General features: G+C 43.9%; 1 protein-coding gene across 1 annotated transcript in view; it reads right to left on the minus strand.

Annotated features, from left to right (window-relative positions):
• The window catches only part of DSCAM (DS cell adhesion molecule), a 765,341-nt gene that overhangs the window by 398,781 nt on the left and 349,372 nt on the right, over nucleotides 1-17,188 (minus strand). Inside the window, exon 11 of the mRNA XM_089677896.1 lies at nucleotides 13,156-13,329. Within this exon, the coding sequence (XP_089534022.1) occupies nucleotides 13,156-13,329 (174 nt within the window). The remainder of the gene's footprint in view (nucleotides 1-13,155; nucleotides 13,330-17,188) is intronic.

Consider the following 17,188-nt stretch of genomic DNA (forward strand, 5'->3'; position numbering starts at 1 on the left):
CCCTGCATTCACTATATCTGGTCTCCTCGGACCCTGAATTCACTATATCCGGTCTCCCCGGACCCTGAATTCCCTATATCTGGTCTCCTCAGACCCTGCATTCACTATATCTGGTCTCCTCGGACCCTGCATTCACTATATCCGGTCTCCCCGGACCCTGCATTCACTATATCTGGTCTCCTCGGACCCTGCATTCACTATATCCGGTCTCCCCGGACCCTGCATTCACTATATCCGGTCTCCCCGGACCCTGCATTTACTATATCCAGTTTCCCAGGACCCTGCATTCACGATATCCGGTCTCCACAGGCCCTACATTCACTATATCCGGTCTCCCCGGACCCTGCATTCACTATATCCGGTCTCCCCGGACCCTGCATTCACCATATCCGGTCTCCCCGGACCCTGCATTCACTATATTCGGTCTCCCCGGACCTTGCATTCACTATATCTGGTCTCCCCGGACCCTGCATTCACTATATCTGGTCTCCCCAGATCCTGCATTCACTATATCTGGTCTCCCCGGACCCTGCATTCACCATATCCGGTCTCCCCGGACCCTGCATTCACCATATCCGGTCTCCCCGGACCCTGCATTCACTATATTCGGTCTCCCCGGACCCTGCATTTACTATATCCGGTTTCCCAGGACCCTGCATTCACGATATCCGGTCTCCCCGGACCCTGGATTCACTATATCCGGTCTCCCCGGACCCTGAATTCACTATATCCGGTCACCCCGGACCCTGCATCCACTCCGGTCTCCCCGGACCCTGCATCCACTATATCCGGTCTCCCTGGACCCTGCATTCATTATATCTGGTCTCCCCGGACCCTGCATTCACTATATCTGGTCTCCCCGGACCCTGCATACATTATATCTGGTCTCCCCGGACTCTGCATTCACTATATCTGGTCTCCCAGGACCCTGCATTCACTATATCTGGTCTCCCCGGACTCTGCATTCACTATATCTAGTCTCCCAGGACCCTGCATTCACTATATCTGGTCTCCCAGGACCCTGCATTCACTATATCTGGTCTCCCACAGTACACACAACATGGAAGTGCAATTATTTTAGTAACTATAAAACTGCTAAATACCTTTTCTCATCAGCAGTATATAGCAGTCTTCTGACTTCTATCAGTGTTCAGCAGAGCACTGGTTAAAGCTTGTAGGAGGAGTTTTCAGTTTGCTCTAGGAGGATGCAGAACCTCTAACCCTCTGTCTGGACAGTTCTGATTGGCCCTGTGCTGATCACATGCACTCTCCCAAGAGAAAAAAAAACAAACATCTCTAGCAATATACACCAAACTGAGCATGTGCAGCGTGACTCCACACGATATGTCTTATCAGATATAAGAGGGGGACACTGGAAGAAGGGGAGTATCATAGAAGTTATGATCAACTGGCGTTTTTACACAATGCAGAGGATGAACTCCTTAGGTTCCACAGTGAGTATAACAAGCATGCTTTTCTGTGTACACAGACTGATTGCACTGTTGTGGGTTTATTAACACTTTAAGGCTAGGTTCACATCTATGCAGGTTTCAATTGATGTGTTTTCCTGGGGCATTTTGCGATACATTTTCAGTTTTTGCAGCGTTTTGTGTCTTTTTTTGCTAATAAAAGAGTATGACAGTTCTGTTCATGTAGTGCAACTTTTATGCGACTTTACATTCTGTGGACCTCAAGCAGCATCAAAGTGGCATCAAAGTAGTGCAGGAACCTTTATGTGACCAAAGTCGAATGTTAGGGTTAGGGTTAGAGTTAGGGTTAGCTGTAATCATTAGGGTTAGCAATGCCCGCTAACCCTAACTCTCATCTAATATTCATCCCTAACTCTAGCCCTTATCCCTAACATTCAACTTTGGTCACATAAAGGTTCCTGCACTACCTTGATGCTACTTGAGTGCTAGAGAGTGTAAAGTTACATCAAAGTTGCACTAAATGAACAGAACAGTCGTACTTTTCTATTAGTGAAAAAAAAAAAGCCAACACTTTTTGGTGTGGGTCCATTGATGTGTATTTTACAATAAAATAAAAGGCAATCTGCTGTGGAAAAAAAGTCCCTGACCCTTTCCAAAAAAGGCACCAATGTGAACTAAATCCATAGGAAACCATTTTAATGGAGCCAACGGCTCAAAATGCACAGATGTGAACTAGATCTATAAGAAATCATGTTAAATAGACTAGTGCGTTTCTGAAAACAGGAAATGCACTGAAATCTGCATCAGTGTGAACCTTGGGTAAAATTGGGAACTTGGAGCTTTTTGCAAATAAACATATCACAGCAATGGGGAAATAACAGGAAAAGAGACAGACACTCCTAAATCAGGACAAGCTTCCTCTTACTCATGAGCAGGGGCGGACTGACCATTTGGAAACTCGGGCACTGCCTGAGGGCCCCGGGGTCAGTAGGGGGCCCCATGAGATGCCCCTGGTACCTTTTTCATAGGCTTTTTTGAGTTTGGGTAAGGACACAGGGGCTCCATGATCCCCTATTGCCCAGGGGCCCCATGAGTGGTCAGTCCGCCCCTGCTCATGAGCCCAATGATAGTTACCCTGCATCTTTTCCAATGGCTTAAAACTGAACTGCAGGATAAGCACACTGTATATAAAATATAAGAGGCCCGTGAATCTCGGTGTACTTTGCCTATATCTTCCAGATCTGTGCAGTAATCCAGTCTGAAACTTTATATCTGTGCAGCAGCTTCCTGTAATAAAGACCACTCCCTGCTACTCTCTCTCCTTGTGCAGGGTGACTGGTCTTGTCTCCGCCCCCTCATGTAGTTTTCTGCAGGGAGCCTGTGGTGCTGCTATTATAAAGTAATAGGGGGGGTTTGAAAAGGCATTTGGTGTACATAGAATGCATTTATATCCTTTTTGGCTGGTGGGGAATATCTTTAACTACTTGTCACCCACCCGCAGCAGCTATTTGTCACCCACCCGCAGTAGTTACCCGCATGTAAGAAAAATATATTTGACATATATTTTAAAAATATTTTTTCCCAAATATATTGACATATATTTGAAATGCTACAATTTTGGCCATATTAAATATATTAAAATATATTCTTCCGATTTTATTAACTTAAAAAAAGTAATTTTAACATATATTTTTACATATATTTGTAAATGCATTCCAAAAATGTATATTTGTATTTTTAAAGACATACAGTATATAGAAATGGATTTTTAAAAACATTTTTCATACATTTTGTAATAAAAATGCATTTCAGCATACAGTATATATATATATATATATTTTTTTTTTAATTATTATTATTATTTTTTTAAATATATTGCATGTGGCCAACATTTTAGTATTTCAAATATATGTCAATATATTTGGGAAGAATATTTTTAAAATATATTTCAAATATATTTTTCTTCCATATGGGTATATTGTGGACAAGCAGCACAGCCCCACCAAATCACATACCTGTATGTCGGTGGGGCACTTCAGGGTTTGCATGCATGCCCCTGCTGCTGACCAACCACAGCGAGATTTTGTAAGTAGGTCCCGGTCGATGATTTATGACTGAGATCTGCTGACTGGCTTTGTCCAATCACAGCACAGAGTAATGTGCTTCCAAACACACAGGGCTCTATACACTAATCAGCAATCACACTATAAGTTGCTGATCACCGCCATTACAGTATAGCGTCTATAGCCGAGTAAGTTCCAGTATATACACACACCATAGTTTGTAGACGCGATAACTTTTGCACAAAGTTATTATTATACACTTACTGTTATCCCAACCAAAGACATGCTGCAGAATACAATTTGGCCTAAATATATGAAGACATTTGATTTATTTTTATTGGATATGTTTTATAACAGAATGTAGAAAATATAGGGTTTTTTTAAAAATGTTCTTTTTCTGTTTATATCGCAAAAAATAAAAAAAAATGAGAGATGATCAAATACTCTATTTGTGTCAAAAAATGATTTAAAAAAATGTTCATTCGTGTACAGTGTTGCATGGCCGTGCAATTGCCGGTTAAAGTAGCGCAGTGCTGGACAGCACTGGAGATTTTGGTGCTGGAAACTCATCTTTAGGCCTCATGCACACTGCAGCTAAAAAATAAATGTTTGACAGAGGTTTGATTTTTTTTTTCTGACTCTAAACATCCCTCTATGTTAGCCTTTGTGTCCATGCGCTCAGAGGCACTTACAGGTGTTTAGAGGCAGGAGTATTTAGGGGCAGAAATGTGAATGCACCAAAATCGCGTTCAGGAGATGAACATTAGGCCTGATGCGCCTAAATGCGTGTAAACGCATCTAAATATGACTAGACGCTAAATGCGTTTCGAACTTGAGCAATTAATTAAATGGACGGAATAAGTTAATATAAATTAATAAATTAATATTCTGGCCAATGAAATGAAGGAATGCCGAAACGCTTGGGCATGTTTTTAAAGTGTTACTAAATCCACAACAGTAAAATCAGTCCATATATGCAGTAATGCTTGTTATACTCACTGTGGAACCTAAGGGGTTAATCCTCCACATTGTGTAAAAAGGCTGTTTGATCCTGTTTTCTCTGATCCTCCCCTTCATTTGCTGTCCCATAATCCATCTGCATAGTTAGAGCAGCAGTGGCAAGTCTGCACATGCTTTGTTTGTTATGTATTGCTAGAGGTTTTTTTTTCTCCGGGGAGTATGCATGTGCTTAGCACAGGGTCAATCAGCAGTGTCCAGACAGAGGGTCAGGGGCCATACAGCCTCATAGGACAGTCAGAGGAGAATGGAAACCCCTCCTACAAGATTAATCAGTGCTCGGCCGGACACTGATAGAAGACACAAGACTGCTATATACTGCTGATAAGAGAGGTTATTTAGCAGTTTATATTTACCAAAATCGGGGCTTTTATTTCCTCAGAGAATAGGTGCAGGAATTCCCCTCTTCTGAGTCACTTCTTGTCTCCACCCCCACCTCTAAGTACCATCCCTTGATTCCACCCCTACCCACCTTCCAGTACCACTCCTTTTAGAGAGTACAGAGCCACATATAATTTTGTGGTGCTAAGTAATTTGTTAATAACAAGAAAAGAAGTAAAACAGATCCCCCACAGCCAGCAGCAACAGACCTCCCAGAACCAATAGATCCACCAGCAACAATGAACCCCCACAACAAAATATCACTCCATCAACAATAAACCCCATCAACAACAATAGATTTCCCAGCAGCCAGCATCAATAGACTGGACAGCAGCAAAGACCCCCCCCCTCAACAGTATACCCTTTACAGCAATAATTGACCCACCAGCAACAATAGATCCCTCACCAGCAACAATAGACCTCCCCAGCAACAATAGACCACCACACCCCACCAGTGACAACCCCCAGCAGCCAGCATCAATAGACCTTCCAGCACATCCCAGCACCCCTTACCATTACATACACCCAATGCTGGAGGTGTAGGGAACTGTTTTCCCGTTGACAAAAAGCCCTGACTAAAATAATTGCATGTCCATGTTCTGTGGAAGATTGGATATAATGCAGGGTCCTGGGTTTAGTAACACTTTCACGCTGCTTTTCTCCTGCCAGGAGAAAGGCATTCAGAAATGCTGGGCAAATGTCCATTGTGCATGAAGCCTTAAAGCAACAGACTTATTGGACAGCCTCCCCTTCTCAGTTTTAGATACTTGTCTTCTAGGCAATCCCCCACCCCCCAACCTCAACCAGATCCCTATGAAATATCCAGCTATATTATTATTATTTTTTTTTATTATTTCAGGTACTTATATAGCGCTGTCAATTTATGCAGCGCTTTACATATATATTAACATTCACATCAGTCCCTAACCCTCAAGGAGCGTACAATCTAAGGTCCCTAACTTACATTCATACACATACTAGGGCCAGTTTAGACAGGAGCCAATTAACCTACCAGCATGTCTTTTGGAGTGTGGAAGGAAACCAGAGTGGCTGGAGGAAACCCATGCAGTCACAGGGAGAACATGCAAACTCCAGGCAAGTGGTGCCGTGTATGGGATTTGAACCAATGACTCTAGTACTGTGGGGTGGAAGTGCTAACCATTTAGCCACTGGGCTGCCCTAAGAGCATCTTAGTTAGGGCTTTGCCAGGTGAATGGAGTGGGGAAGCCCAGTATCAGCAGTAGAGGAGATGGTCCCTAATAGAACCTACTACAGGCGTACCTCGGTTTACAAATTTAATGCGTTTTGCATTACGAAAATTCGTAAACCGAAACGCGGTTTCCTATAGGAATGCATTGAAAACCAATGAATCCATTCCGGAGGTCAGAAAAAAGTAATAAAAAAAGTCTTTTATCTGTTCAAAACTCTTTATCAAGTGCACTTTAAAGTTATAAATACTGTACAGGGACATTAAAAATTTCCAGAATGGTTCCAAAACTTGATGCAAAAACCGCTCCAACACATCCACACTTGACGCCACATGCTACCCACAGACTCCAGCATGCACGGGGCCAACACTATAAATCTCCCAGGCGCAATTCATCCTGGGGAAACTTGCTTCGTATTGTGAAAAAAATTGTAAATGCAGTGAAAACCAATTAATCCGTTCCGGAGGTCAGAAAAAAATAAAAAAAAAAAGTCTTCTGTTCAAAACTCTTTATAAAGTGCACTTTAAAGGCACGGGGCCAGCGCTATAAACCTCCCAGGCGCAATGCATCCTGGGGAAACTTGCTTCGTAATGTGAAAAAACATTGTAAACCGAGGCTTTATTTTCAATGGATTTTCATTCGTAAACTGAAAATTACGTTAACCAAGGTGTTCGTAAACCAAGGTACGCCTGTACTTCACACTGAATGGGAAAAGTAACAGGTTCACTCTTCAAAACACACCGGAACCCCCAAAAACCCAGGAACAAAGGCAGTGTCCAAGTTCCCTAATGCCCCCATTTTCTCAATGCATTGTCTTCTCCAAAACAACAGGTGCTCTTTAAAATAGAATTCCTGTTATCATGTTATGCATACATATGCAGAATGGAAAAGGAATGTGTCCTTGTAATCTTTGCGACAATGGTACCCTATGAAAATGTTTTTTATACTATCATTGTCATTTTTTTTTTCTTTTGAATACTGCCAGCAGTAACGCCTGGCAATCCCCTCCTGCTGGCGGCTTGCTGGGATAGACAGGAGGGGTGACCTTGCAGTGCTGGCTCTTCTCATTATGCAGGATCAATTAATGGCTACCAGAGGGAGCTGCTGTGCTGGAATGCTCCAGGCTTCAGCTGAGCACTGTGCAGAGCTAAAGAAAAAAACAAAAACTAAAAAATTCCCAACCAAAAATGAATAGTCAGGAGATGACAAAAAATAACTCTGTAAATGATTTATTAAAAACTGGACAGGATTGTCACAGCAACCAGGTCACTCCTCTTATTCTTCAAGTAGAGTTTGGAAAAATGAAGAAAAATTCTTGGTTGGCACGAACACCAGGCTGAAGCAGTCTTATTGGACAGTGGAATGGCGGTTAGCAAAGCTTAGCCGCAAAGTCAGGCCTGGGTGATAAAGTGTAATTCGGAGATGAAACAGAAGACGTGTTTCTGAATAATCTTGTTGTGCCTGCCCTTGGGTTTAACTTTTACTTTGAAAGAAGCAACACTAGGATCGCCGGTGTGAATCCCAACCATGGCACTACTTAGTAATAAAATGAGGGGGTGCAGCGCTAATAAAATTCCCAAGGATGATACATAAATAAAAACAGTAAATTCATACATAAATGATTAATAAAGTGACATTGTGCAAATACGTATGCCACTAAAAAAAAGTGGTTTATATCGTGCGAGATATGTGACCAATTGAATAAAATAAGTCCAAAAGTGACAATGTGAGTAAGATCCCAGATAGTCTTGAGGCGTCCAAAGACTGGAACCGTGGATGAGGTGAGAAAATATAGTAAAGATTGCGCACTCACCAGATACGCAATCTATATGCGCATTTGTATATCAAAGAAACATCAGATGCCCTCACATAGGTCTGGTCAGATCTGGTCATGTATCCTTCACTGCCTCATGATCCATACTCCGGGTTCATACTCAAGGATGAGCGCTCTGCAATTGCAGTGAGCTCCCGCAGGGGCTCAAAGAACAGAGGAGGCCAATAGTGTAGTATGTCAAGGGTGTTTATTCCAAGAATCAGGCAAGTGGGTATAAGAAAGGAATGAGATAATACTGACCAAGTCAAGATGGCCGCCGGGACTCCTCGTGGTGCCGGCGGTATAGCGTCAACCTGCTGTAGCTCAACTGACGCGTTTCGAGCTAAGGCTCGTAGACATAGGGGTTCAGCTTACCTGACTACGAGCCTTAGCCTTACTTGAAGGTCTTATACGGTGCCTTTGGTGCATAGCAGCTATTGCATTATGTTATTTTAGCGCTCACTTATTTCCACTTTTCATGGCACTACTTGCCTAAAGTTTGAATGTTCTTCCTGTGCCTTTGTGGGATTTCTCCAGGTATTCTGGTTTCCTCCCACACTCCAAAGACATGCTGGTAGGGTACTGTGCTCCTGTCTGAATGTGAGTTAGAGACATTAAGTTGTAAGCTCCCCAAACTGGTGTAGCCACCCTGTCCTAAACAGAAGTGATCTAAAGTTAGTCTATTTGCTCATGTGGCTTTCCCCTAAACTCAATGTAGCTGTTGTTTCTCTTTGTTGTCAGTAGGAATCACTGCTGCCTCTGTCAGTAGTGTGAGATGCCACAGTAATATTGAATTGTGAATATTTGTTTCTTTTAGCCAACTAGTAGGACGTATATTGTCATGTTGGATCCTGGGGGACAGCATAAATATATGGGGTGGATTTCATGAGTGCTCTTCCTCCCCCCCAGGCCGCCGCACGTTGCTCACCATGTTGAGCAATTGAGGAGGTCTGGGTGCAGATGCCTGGAAGCAGGAGAAGCCTGCCTGACCAGTATAGGCCTGCTGCTTAAGGCCCTGGGCTCAGGGGACCTCTATAAGGACAAGGATTTGGAAGGAGAAGTGATGCTTGCAATGAAGTACCAAACGTGACTCTGCTGCTGAATATCCTAGGAAGGGGAACTCACAGAGAGGCTGGGAAAGCATCAGGAGGATCACTACAGAGGGTGTTGCTACTGGAGATACTATTGCTTCTGAAGAAGTTACAGGCTGCAGGTTTCAGCCCCTTTTTGCTTGTATGGAGGTATTTGAATAGAGATTGTGAGCCTGCAAGTCAATAAGGGCATTCTGAGTTTCCTACCCCCTTCTCTCCCATGACTTGCTGTGAAGAATAAAATCCTTTAACAAGTTCTTAAAGTGACTGGCACTGAATTGTTACACATCCCCCTACTTTCAACCACTCAGCCCTGGGAAAATGCTAGTTGACCCTGACTCTGGGGATCAGGTGGGAGCTACACTGGTATGTTGCTATAGCTATTTCAGTGATTTTCAAATATATGAAATACCACATTTTAGTTACAAATAGTATTGTTTTCAGGAACTAGGCTTCTCCTGTTTATAAACGAATGAACTTGTTGGACTGGTTCATGCTAAAGGAAGTGTTGTTGGCAGGAAGTAGGGGAAGGGAACAAAGGGCTTGAAACAGCCATGTGGAGGACACAAAGGAAGTAGTAGGTTTGCAGGACTTCCAAGAAGCAAGAAGCGGTCTGGAAGAGATCCTGGAAGATGACTCCATTGTAAAGAAAGATGGAAAATAGAAACATTACCTGGGGATGACACCAAATCTACAACCCAAGTTAAGCAACTTTTAATGTATCCCTCTTGCATACATTATTCATGTAAATTTTGCTGGGAAGCATAGATAGCTTGTACATGTGTATATTGCATGCAGATTTTGTGATCCTTTTTATGCCATTAATTGTTTTTCCTACATTTGTATGTGCAGCATTTTTGTTAGTAACTATTAATACATTACAGAGGTTTGTATGCTTCCTTGCTTTTGTGAAAAAGAACCTTAAAAGACAAACCAAAACAACTGGGTAAAAATAAGGGGGGGGGAAGTTGAGTTGCATTCTGCATCCTATTTCTTTAAAATCGCAAGTTTGTGACAAAACTTTTAGACTGTTCACATCTAGTCATTCTAGAATAGCCATCAGAATCACACGATTTTGGAACACGATAAAATCGCGGCAACCTGCGCAATATGCATTTGTGTGCCATTATTGTTAATGGCACCCGAAAGGCGCAAAAGACACAGGCATTTTTTCATGCAAAAGAACATGCACAAAACACTCAAAAGCATGCTTCCCAAAAAAGTGGCTCCAAAAAAAGGTGCAGGATCTACTTTGGTGTGTTTTTGGAGCAGAGAGCAGCCCATTCAAATGAATGGTGCCGCTCTAAAAGCACATAAAAACAATACATTGAAAATCGCAACACTGCTGATGCTAGATGTGAATGGGACATAAGATTTAAGTAGATAGTTTGTGCTCCTGCAAAGAACAAATTTTAAAAGTCACAGACTGAATGAACACAGATTTAACATCCCCACACTAGAACACAACCAGCTTGAGCAAGTCAAGATGAATAAAAAGGGTCTACACAGCCTTGAAACTGCCATGTTATAAAGCCTTTAGCAGAGACCCCAGCAGACTCTAATGTATCTTGATAATAAGTGGGGATTTTACTGTTGTGGGTTTAGTAACATGTAACACCCTCCTAGTTTAGCTAAGGGGAGTTGATCCTAATGGTTAGACAAGAGCAGCAGCTTAGGTGAAATAGCCAGAGGGGACAAATTGTGGTCAGGGCTGAGAGACTGTGCAGGCAAGCTCCTCTGGAATTTCCCCCTGCACTGAGGCTTTTGGAGGAAGGCCTTGGAGGTAGTGGGTGGATCTGAGGAGTGGCTGGCTGCACTCTCAAGGGACCTCAGTCGATCCCCAACAGAAGGCTTGGCAAGGGGCTGGGACTCCCTTAACCTCCTTGGCGGTATGATTCCTTCCGATTTTTTGTGCTGAAAGCGGTACCATTTTTTTGCATGGAAATAGTTTTTTATTGTAGGCTGTAATTTTTAGGAAAATTTCCCCACAAATCATTATCACTCAATTCTGTAAGTGGTTCTGATTTACTATCGCTGTTCTCTAGCCGGTCTAAAACCGCTTTTGACGTAAAGGGACGCTTTTTGGACGCCATGGACTTTTCTAAGCTTCCAGGCAGAAAGAACAGACAAAATGCAGGCAGGGCACAGGACAAAGCACTAGGGACAATATGTATGTGAAATGGGATGAAACAGCAATGTTTTACTATTTAAAATTGAAAAAAAAAAAAATGACATTTTTTAAATTTCCCGCCGCCGGCGCCCGTACGTCCCGACGTCACGGGGACCGGAACACAGAAGCCGGATGCCGGCATCGGCCGGAGGAGATGGCCGGGGACACTGCAGGGGACACATCGTGGGAACGAAGGACAAGGTAAGTGCTGCAGGGACCCCCAGAGCAGCGCCGCATGGTAAGCCCGAGTGTAGCTCGGGTTTACCGCTTGTGGTATAGAAATTTTACCCCGAGCTACACTCGGGAAAACCGCCAGGGAGGTTAAATGTATTGGCGCCTGCTCAGTGGCAAGAGTGTGGAGTCGGGTGGAAGAAGGAGAGAGGAGGATGTGAGGCTGGAGGAGGAAGACTGCCAGGAGGCTTGATGGGATGGGGCTGCCTGCAAGCCTGGAGCTGAAAAGGCGGAACACTTGGAGCTCATTGGCCCCCTGAGTAAGGACCACCTGTATGGCAGAAAAGGAGCAGCTCAGCTAATAGGCCTGGTAGCAGCAGCCAACCTGCAAGTGGTACAGGAGAGAATCGGAGTGAGTACACCTGCACCCCCTGGGCTAATAGGGGAAGGAGCACTCTGGTGGGAAACCAGATCAGCTGTCAAGCACCGCCTGGCAGAGTCTCTAGCAACCCACAGCGCGGGGTTCCTCAGGGCGCGGGGTCTAAGTCCCAATCTGCTTATTCACCAGGGCCCCTGATGGTGGGGATGGACTTGGAGCAGACTGAGACCAGGTCGCGACCCCCGAGTACGTCCGGCAGTGATAGAGAGCACCGTCAGGGGTGTGTCGGAAATAGAGCCTGACGTGAAGAGGCTGGCAGGCCTGGTAACAGGGACAGATCCGTGCGGGATGGATGGATCGTCAGGGTAGCGTAAGGAGTAGTCAAGCAGGCCAGGTCAGCAAGGTACCAGAGGAGCAGGCAGAGAATGGTCAGGGTCACGAGCCGGGTTCAGCAACTAACGGGCAGCGTGGTACAGAGGATCAGGCAGAAGAATGGTCGGGTCAAGCCAGGGGTCAAGCAGGAGACAATTAGCAGGGTCAGGATCAAATGCAGAGGTCCGCAACGGGAAGCTTCACAGGATCAGAATACAGGAACAGGACAATAAGACCAAACGGCAACTTGTGTCTGTGCAGGGCTGGTTTAAATAGCCCGCCCGGCGCTGACAGGTGCGCCTGGGTCCTAGTGCCTGCCAGCGCCATCATAGGTGACAGGCGCGCCTGGGTCCTAGTGCCCGCCTGTTTGCATGTCTTGTCAGACACCTACGCATGTGCAGACTCGTGCGTCGCGGTGATCCCTGACATTAGCCCTCTACTAGTGACTGTTCATACGAAAGGAACAGGAGCCAGATCCCCTGCCCAGGATTATAGGGGGACCCAAATCAACAGCAACCCCCAAGGGGGTAGTGCTACAAACACTTTAACGGTGCCAAGATCGTTGATAGATCCTGACCTGCATGTGCAGACTCTGAACACCGACTTACACAGGAGGTGATAAAAGACAGCTTATGTAGACAGCAAGCCAAGACTTCCCAGTTATTGGAAATCTACAGTAGCTTGAGCCTGATGTATAAATATCTGTATATGAGCTTTTAAATTCCATACAGTAAAAAGATAAACATTCATTACAGTCACATGCATACTAATGTAAAATGTGGGAGGCAGGCATTACAGTAAATTGATCCCTCAATTGAAATTAAAGTGATAGAGAAGGGATGTGAAAAGGGAAAAGCAAAAGGGGAAAGGAAAATGGAACAAGCAAGGAAGATGTTTGTATCACATCAACCAATCAGATTTCGACTCAGGAAAGATAAAAACAGACATCTGATTGGTTGTTGCAGGCAAGAGGCAATTCAGTCTTCTAACTTTTTCCAATAATATCCACCATTTATGAAACAAGATTTTGGAATAGCCAGTAATACATGGTTGCTCTTACTTTTAACCGTGAGATACATGGACTTGCTGACGTCAGCTCCAACATCGTTGCTGACCTTGCAGAGGTAGTATCCGCTATCTTCCTCCAGTATGTGTTTTATCAATAAGGAGCCATTACCTAGTAGCTGTATTCGCCCATTCAGTGCGATTGGCTGAAACTGGGGAACTCCAGGACCTGCAGGAGAAGAGAGAAGTGTATCAGATACCTTACCTTCTAACAGATCCAAGATCTTATAATGCAAACCTAAAAGCTTTCATTTTATAGGGAATGTGGTATGTTCAAGGATATGCTTTTAGATACACGTCAGATCACCCTGAAGATGAGTAGGGAATTAGAGAGATTCACCCTATTTGTCCTGTTTACCTTAGTCACCAAATGTGAAAACTCAGTCTATCCAAAACAGAGCTCTTAATATTTCCTCCCCCACACATCCCTTCTCTGTCAAGATTGATGGCAAACCTATCAAACCATCCTGTATACCAAGGTTCTAGGTGTAATTCTTGGCTCTAAATCCTCATTTCAACCCCACATCCAATCAATGTCCAATGCCTGCTGCCTCAACGCAACATCTCCAAAATACACACTTTCTAACCAATTACACCACAAAGCTCTTAATTCACTACCTGGCCATCTCTGGAACTCCCTCATCATTGGCTCTCCTTTACATAGGCTCGTTAAATCCATCATGAATGCTACTACCAGACTCATCCACCTTACCAACAGTGTCTGTTACCCCTCTCCGCCAATCCCTCCAATGGTTTCCGTTCACCCAACAAATTAAATTCAGAATACTAACAATAACTTACAAAGCCATCCACAACACTTCCCCCAGCTACATCACCAACCTAGTTTCAAAAAAATGAGCTCCCTCATCTCCTTCTCTCATGCTTGACTCCAGAACTTCTCCTGAGCCTCTCCCATCCTATGGAACTCCCTACTCCAATCTGACTATCTCCTACTCTGTCCAATTATATGCAATCCCTGAAAACCCTTCTCTTCAGAGAGGCCCATCATGCCCCCACCTAATAGCTGTACAGTTATTTTCTTCATCAGCTCATCCCCCACAGTTATTACCTTTTGTATCTCGACCCTCCTTCCTAGATTGTAAGCTTGAACGAGCAGGGCCTACTGTACTAAATTGTATTGTAACTGTACTGTCTGCCCTCATGTTGTAAAGTGCTGAATAAACTGTAGACACTATATACAGTAAATTCTGTGTTATAATAATTAAAAAAAGGAAATCCCAAATTTTGGTACTCACCAGAACTGAATTAAGGGGCAACTACTAGGGATCTCCTCACTTTGCAGGGATTTCCTCTAATTTCCTGTTTTAGCTATGGGGCAGGAAGTGAAAGAAAATCTCCCTCTAATGGGACACAAATTAAAAAATCAACTGATGTTATAGCCCTCCCTTACTCTATCCAAAATGAAAAAAATGCTCTTAGTTCTACTTTAAGCATCAAGGTAGGAGATCTGGTGGCTATAAGTTGCAATTTGGTACAAGTTGTCCTCTACGGCATGTTCCTATCCCCCCAGTGCAGTCCAACCTGGTCTGATACATACATACTTATGCTCTAGAGTACCAGTGAGCTTCACTGTGTGACCCTGCCAGAAACACCCATCCTTTCTTCTGAAAGTGCATCTGCCCAGTCCTCTCTATCCTGTGTATGCACCTCATGGCCGTCGTGTATTCCTATGGGAAGGAGGTGCTACTCTTGGCAGCCTTCAGTGGGCCACTGAATGGGGCCATGGCACACATGTAGAATGAAGAGAACTAAGCAGGGATGTGAAGATCACTGGATCTTTTTTTTTTATTAACTGTGGGTATAGGGATTTGAATATGGACGGTTTCCATTTTTTTCTATGGTTGAAATAGATGGACCTGACCAACTACTCTATGTAATTATGGAAAGGGGACAGAGGTAAATATTGGGGTGCATGCAGGACGGGTATGTCTTAAAAGACAACTTTTACCACAAGCAGAGTTGTACTTTAAATCTTTATGAATTGAACTTATTTCAGTATTAAACCCAAAAGTAAACATTTATTATATTGCAGCTTACCAATTCTTAGATGAGCTGGCTGCATTAGTTTTCTTTTTTAGACTTTATTTATTTTATTTTCACCTAATGATCCACCCAGTAAGTCTGTTTTTTTCAACAGAACAAGCTGTTTCGCAAGTGTACCCATTGGAGGATTGAGACAAGCCATTTAGCCCTGACAGGGGTGCTTACAATGATCAGCTGTTATTAATTCATAAAAAAACCTTTATCCCAAAAGGAAAAAAAAAGTTACTGTAACCGATCATAAAGCGTGAGCTGAAGTTCAGCCTCAATGTGTTAGTGTATTTAAATCTGCTAGTCTGTGTAACACTCCCCTCCCCTAGACTGACAATGCTGCAGTCCAAATGTGCCCCCTGTGTTCCTTCATCCAGAGTGGATGAAGAATACAGGAAGTGTGTTACTGGTCAGATCACTAGGTGAAAACAGAGAACAAAAAAGCCTAAAGAAAGAAAACTAATGCAGCCACCACATCTATTGATTGGTAAGCTGCAATCTATAAAATTTTTGGTTTTTGAAACTGCTTTAATATGTGCATACTGCACTTTCCATTTAAATAAGCGTGGTTATAAATCAGTATGATGTAGTGGAGGGGGAGGACGGGGTGTCAGACACTGGACTGCACATTAGCTGCTTTAACGCCTCAGGGAAAGCACGTTAAAGTGTTTAGCAGTAATATTTCGTGAATTTAACCAGTCATCAGTCTTCCACTGAAAATAATTTCTTCCTTAAAATAAAAAAAAAAATGTAAACCATAGTGGATGTTTTGTAGCCTTTTCACCTCTGTGTTTCTGTTTTCTCAGTTTGAGCAGTTAATATGGTAATGAGAGAGTGTGTGCGCGTTTGGTGATTAAGCTTTTCGCTCAATTTCCTGGAGGAATGAATAAATTGCAATGTAACAGCAGAAGCAACTCACACGCTCTCGTGACCCAGACATGCAGCCGCATCTACATCTACAGTCATTGTTCTTTATGAACATCTCTTAGTTCCCGTCTATTCAGTTCGCTATGATAATGGTTAAGTGTACCTGTCATCTACATCCAGAGCAGAAAGACATTTTGTCAACCAATGTTGCCTATGGATGCTTTGAGAATTAGTAATGTCCCTTAAAAACATTTCACCTTACCGATACCAACTGCGAGAGGGCTGTCAAGGAGATAAAATAACTACTTGGGCTCAGGGGCGGACTGACCATTTGGAAACTCGGGCACTGCCCGAGGGCCCGGGGTCAGTAGGGGAACCCATGAGATGCCCCTGGTACCTTTTCCATAGGCTTTTTTGAGTTTAGGCAAGGATACAGGGGCCCCATGATCCCTTATTGCCCGGGGGCCCCATGAGTTGTCAGTCTGCCCCTGCTTGGGCTTCCCATAGGACTAAAATAGGGCTGTCCAAGGGGTTAAAATTATGATTGGGACTGTCCATGAGATTAAAACAAATGGTAGGGCTGTCAGGGGAATAAAACAATAGGTGGGCCTGTTTGCGGTACTAAAACACTGGGAGGGACTGTCCACAGGACTAAAAGCATGGTGGGACTGTCCACATGACTTAAACAATGGGTGGCACTGTCCACAGGACTAAAGCCATGATGGGACTGTCCACATTACTTAAACAGCGAGAGGGAGACTGTCCACAGGACTCAAAGCGGAGTTCCACCCAAAAGGGGAAGTTCCGCTTTAAAGATTGGTCCCCCGCTCCCCATTAAGGATTGTCACCTTTGGGGAGCGAGTACCCAAAATTGACAGGTACCTGCTCCAACTTTCGCTGCAATCGCCTAGGCGATCGAAAGCGGACGTTGTCCTTCTACCCTCCCTCCCCGTAGTCTTGTGGGACTCGTGACAGGTCCCAGAAGACGACAGGGCCATTCAGGAAGTGCAGCGCTACTCTCACATGCGCAGTGGGTACCGGGCTGTGAAGCTACAAACTGTCACAGCTGGGTACCCACACCGAAGATGCAGGCGCCTGGAGTACAGGAT

This window comes from Staurois parvus, unplaced genomic scaffold (assembly GCF_062004578.1).
Source record: "Staurois parvus isolate SC_StPar_1 unplaced genomic scaffold, SC_StPar_1.0 ptg000195l, whole genome shotgun sequence".
Classification (NCBI taxonomy): Eukaryota; Metazoa; Chordata; class Amphibia; order Anura; family Ranidae; genus Staurois; species Staurois parvus.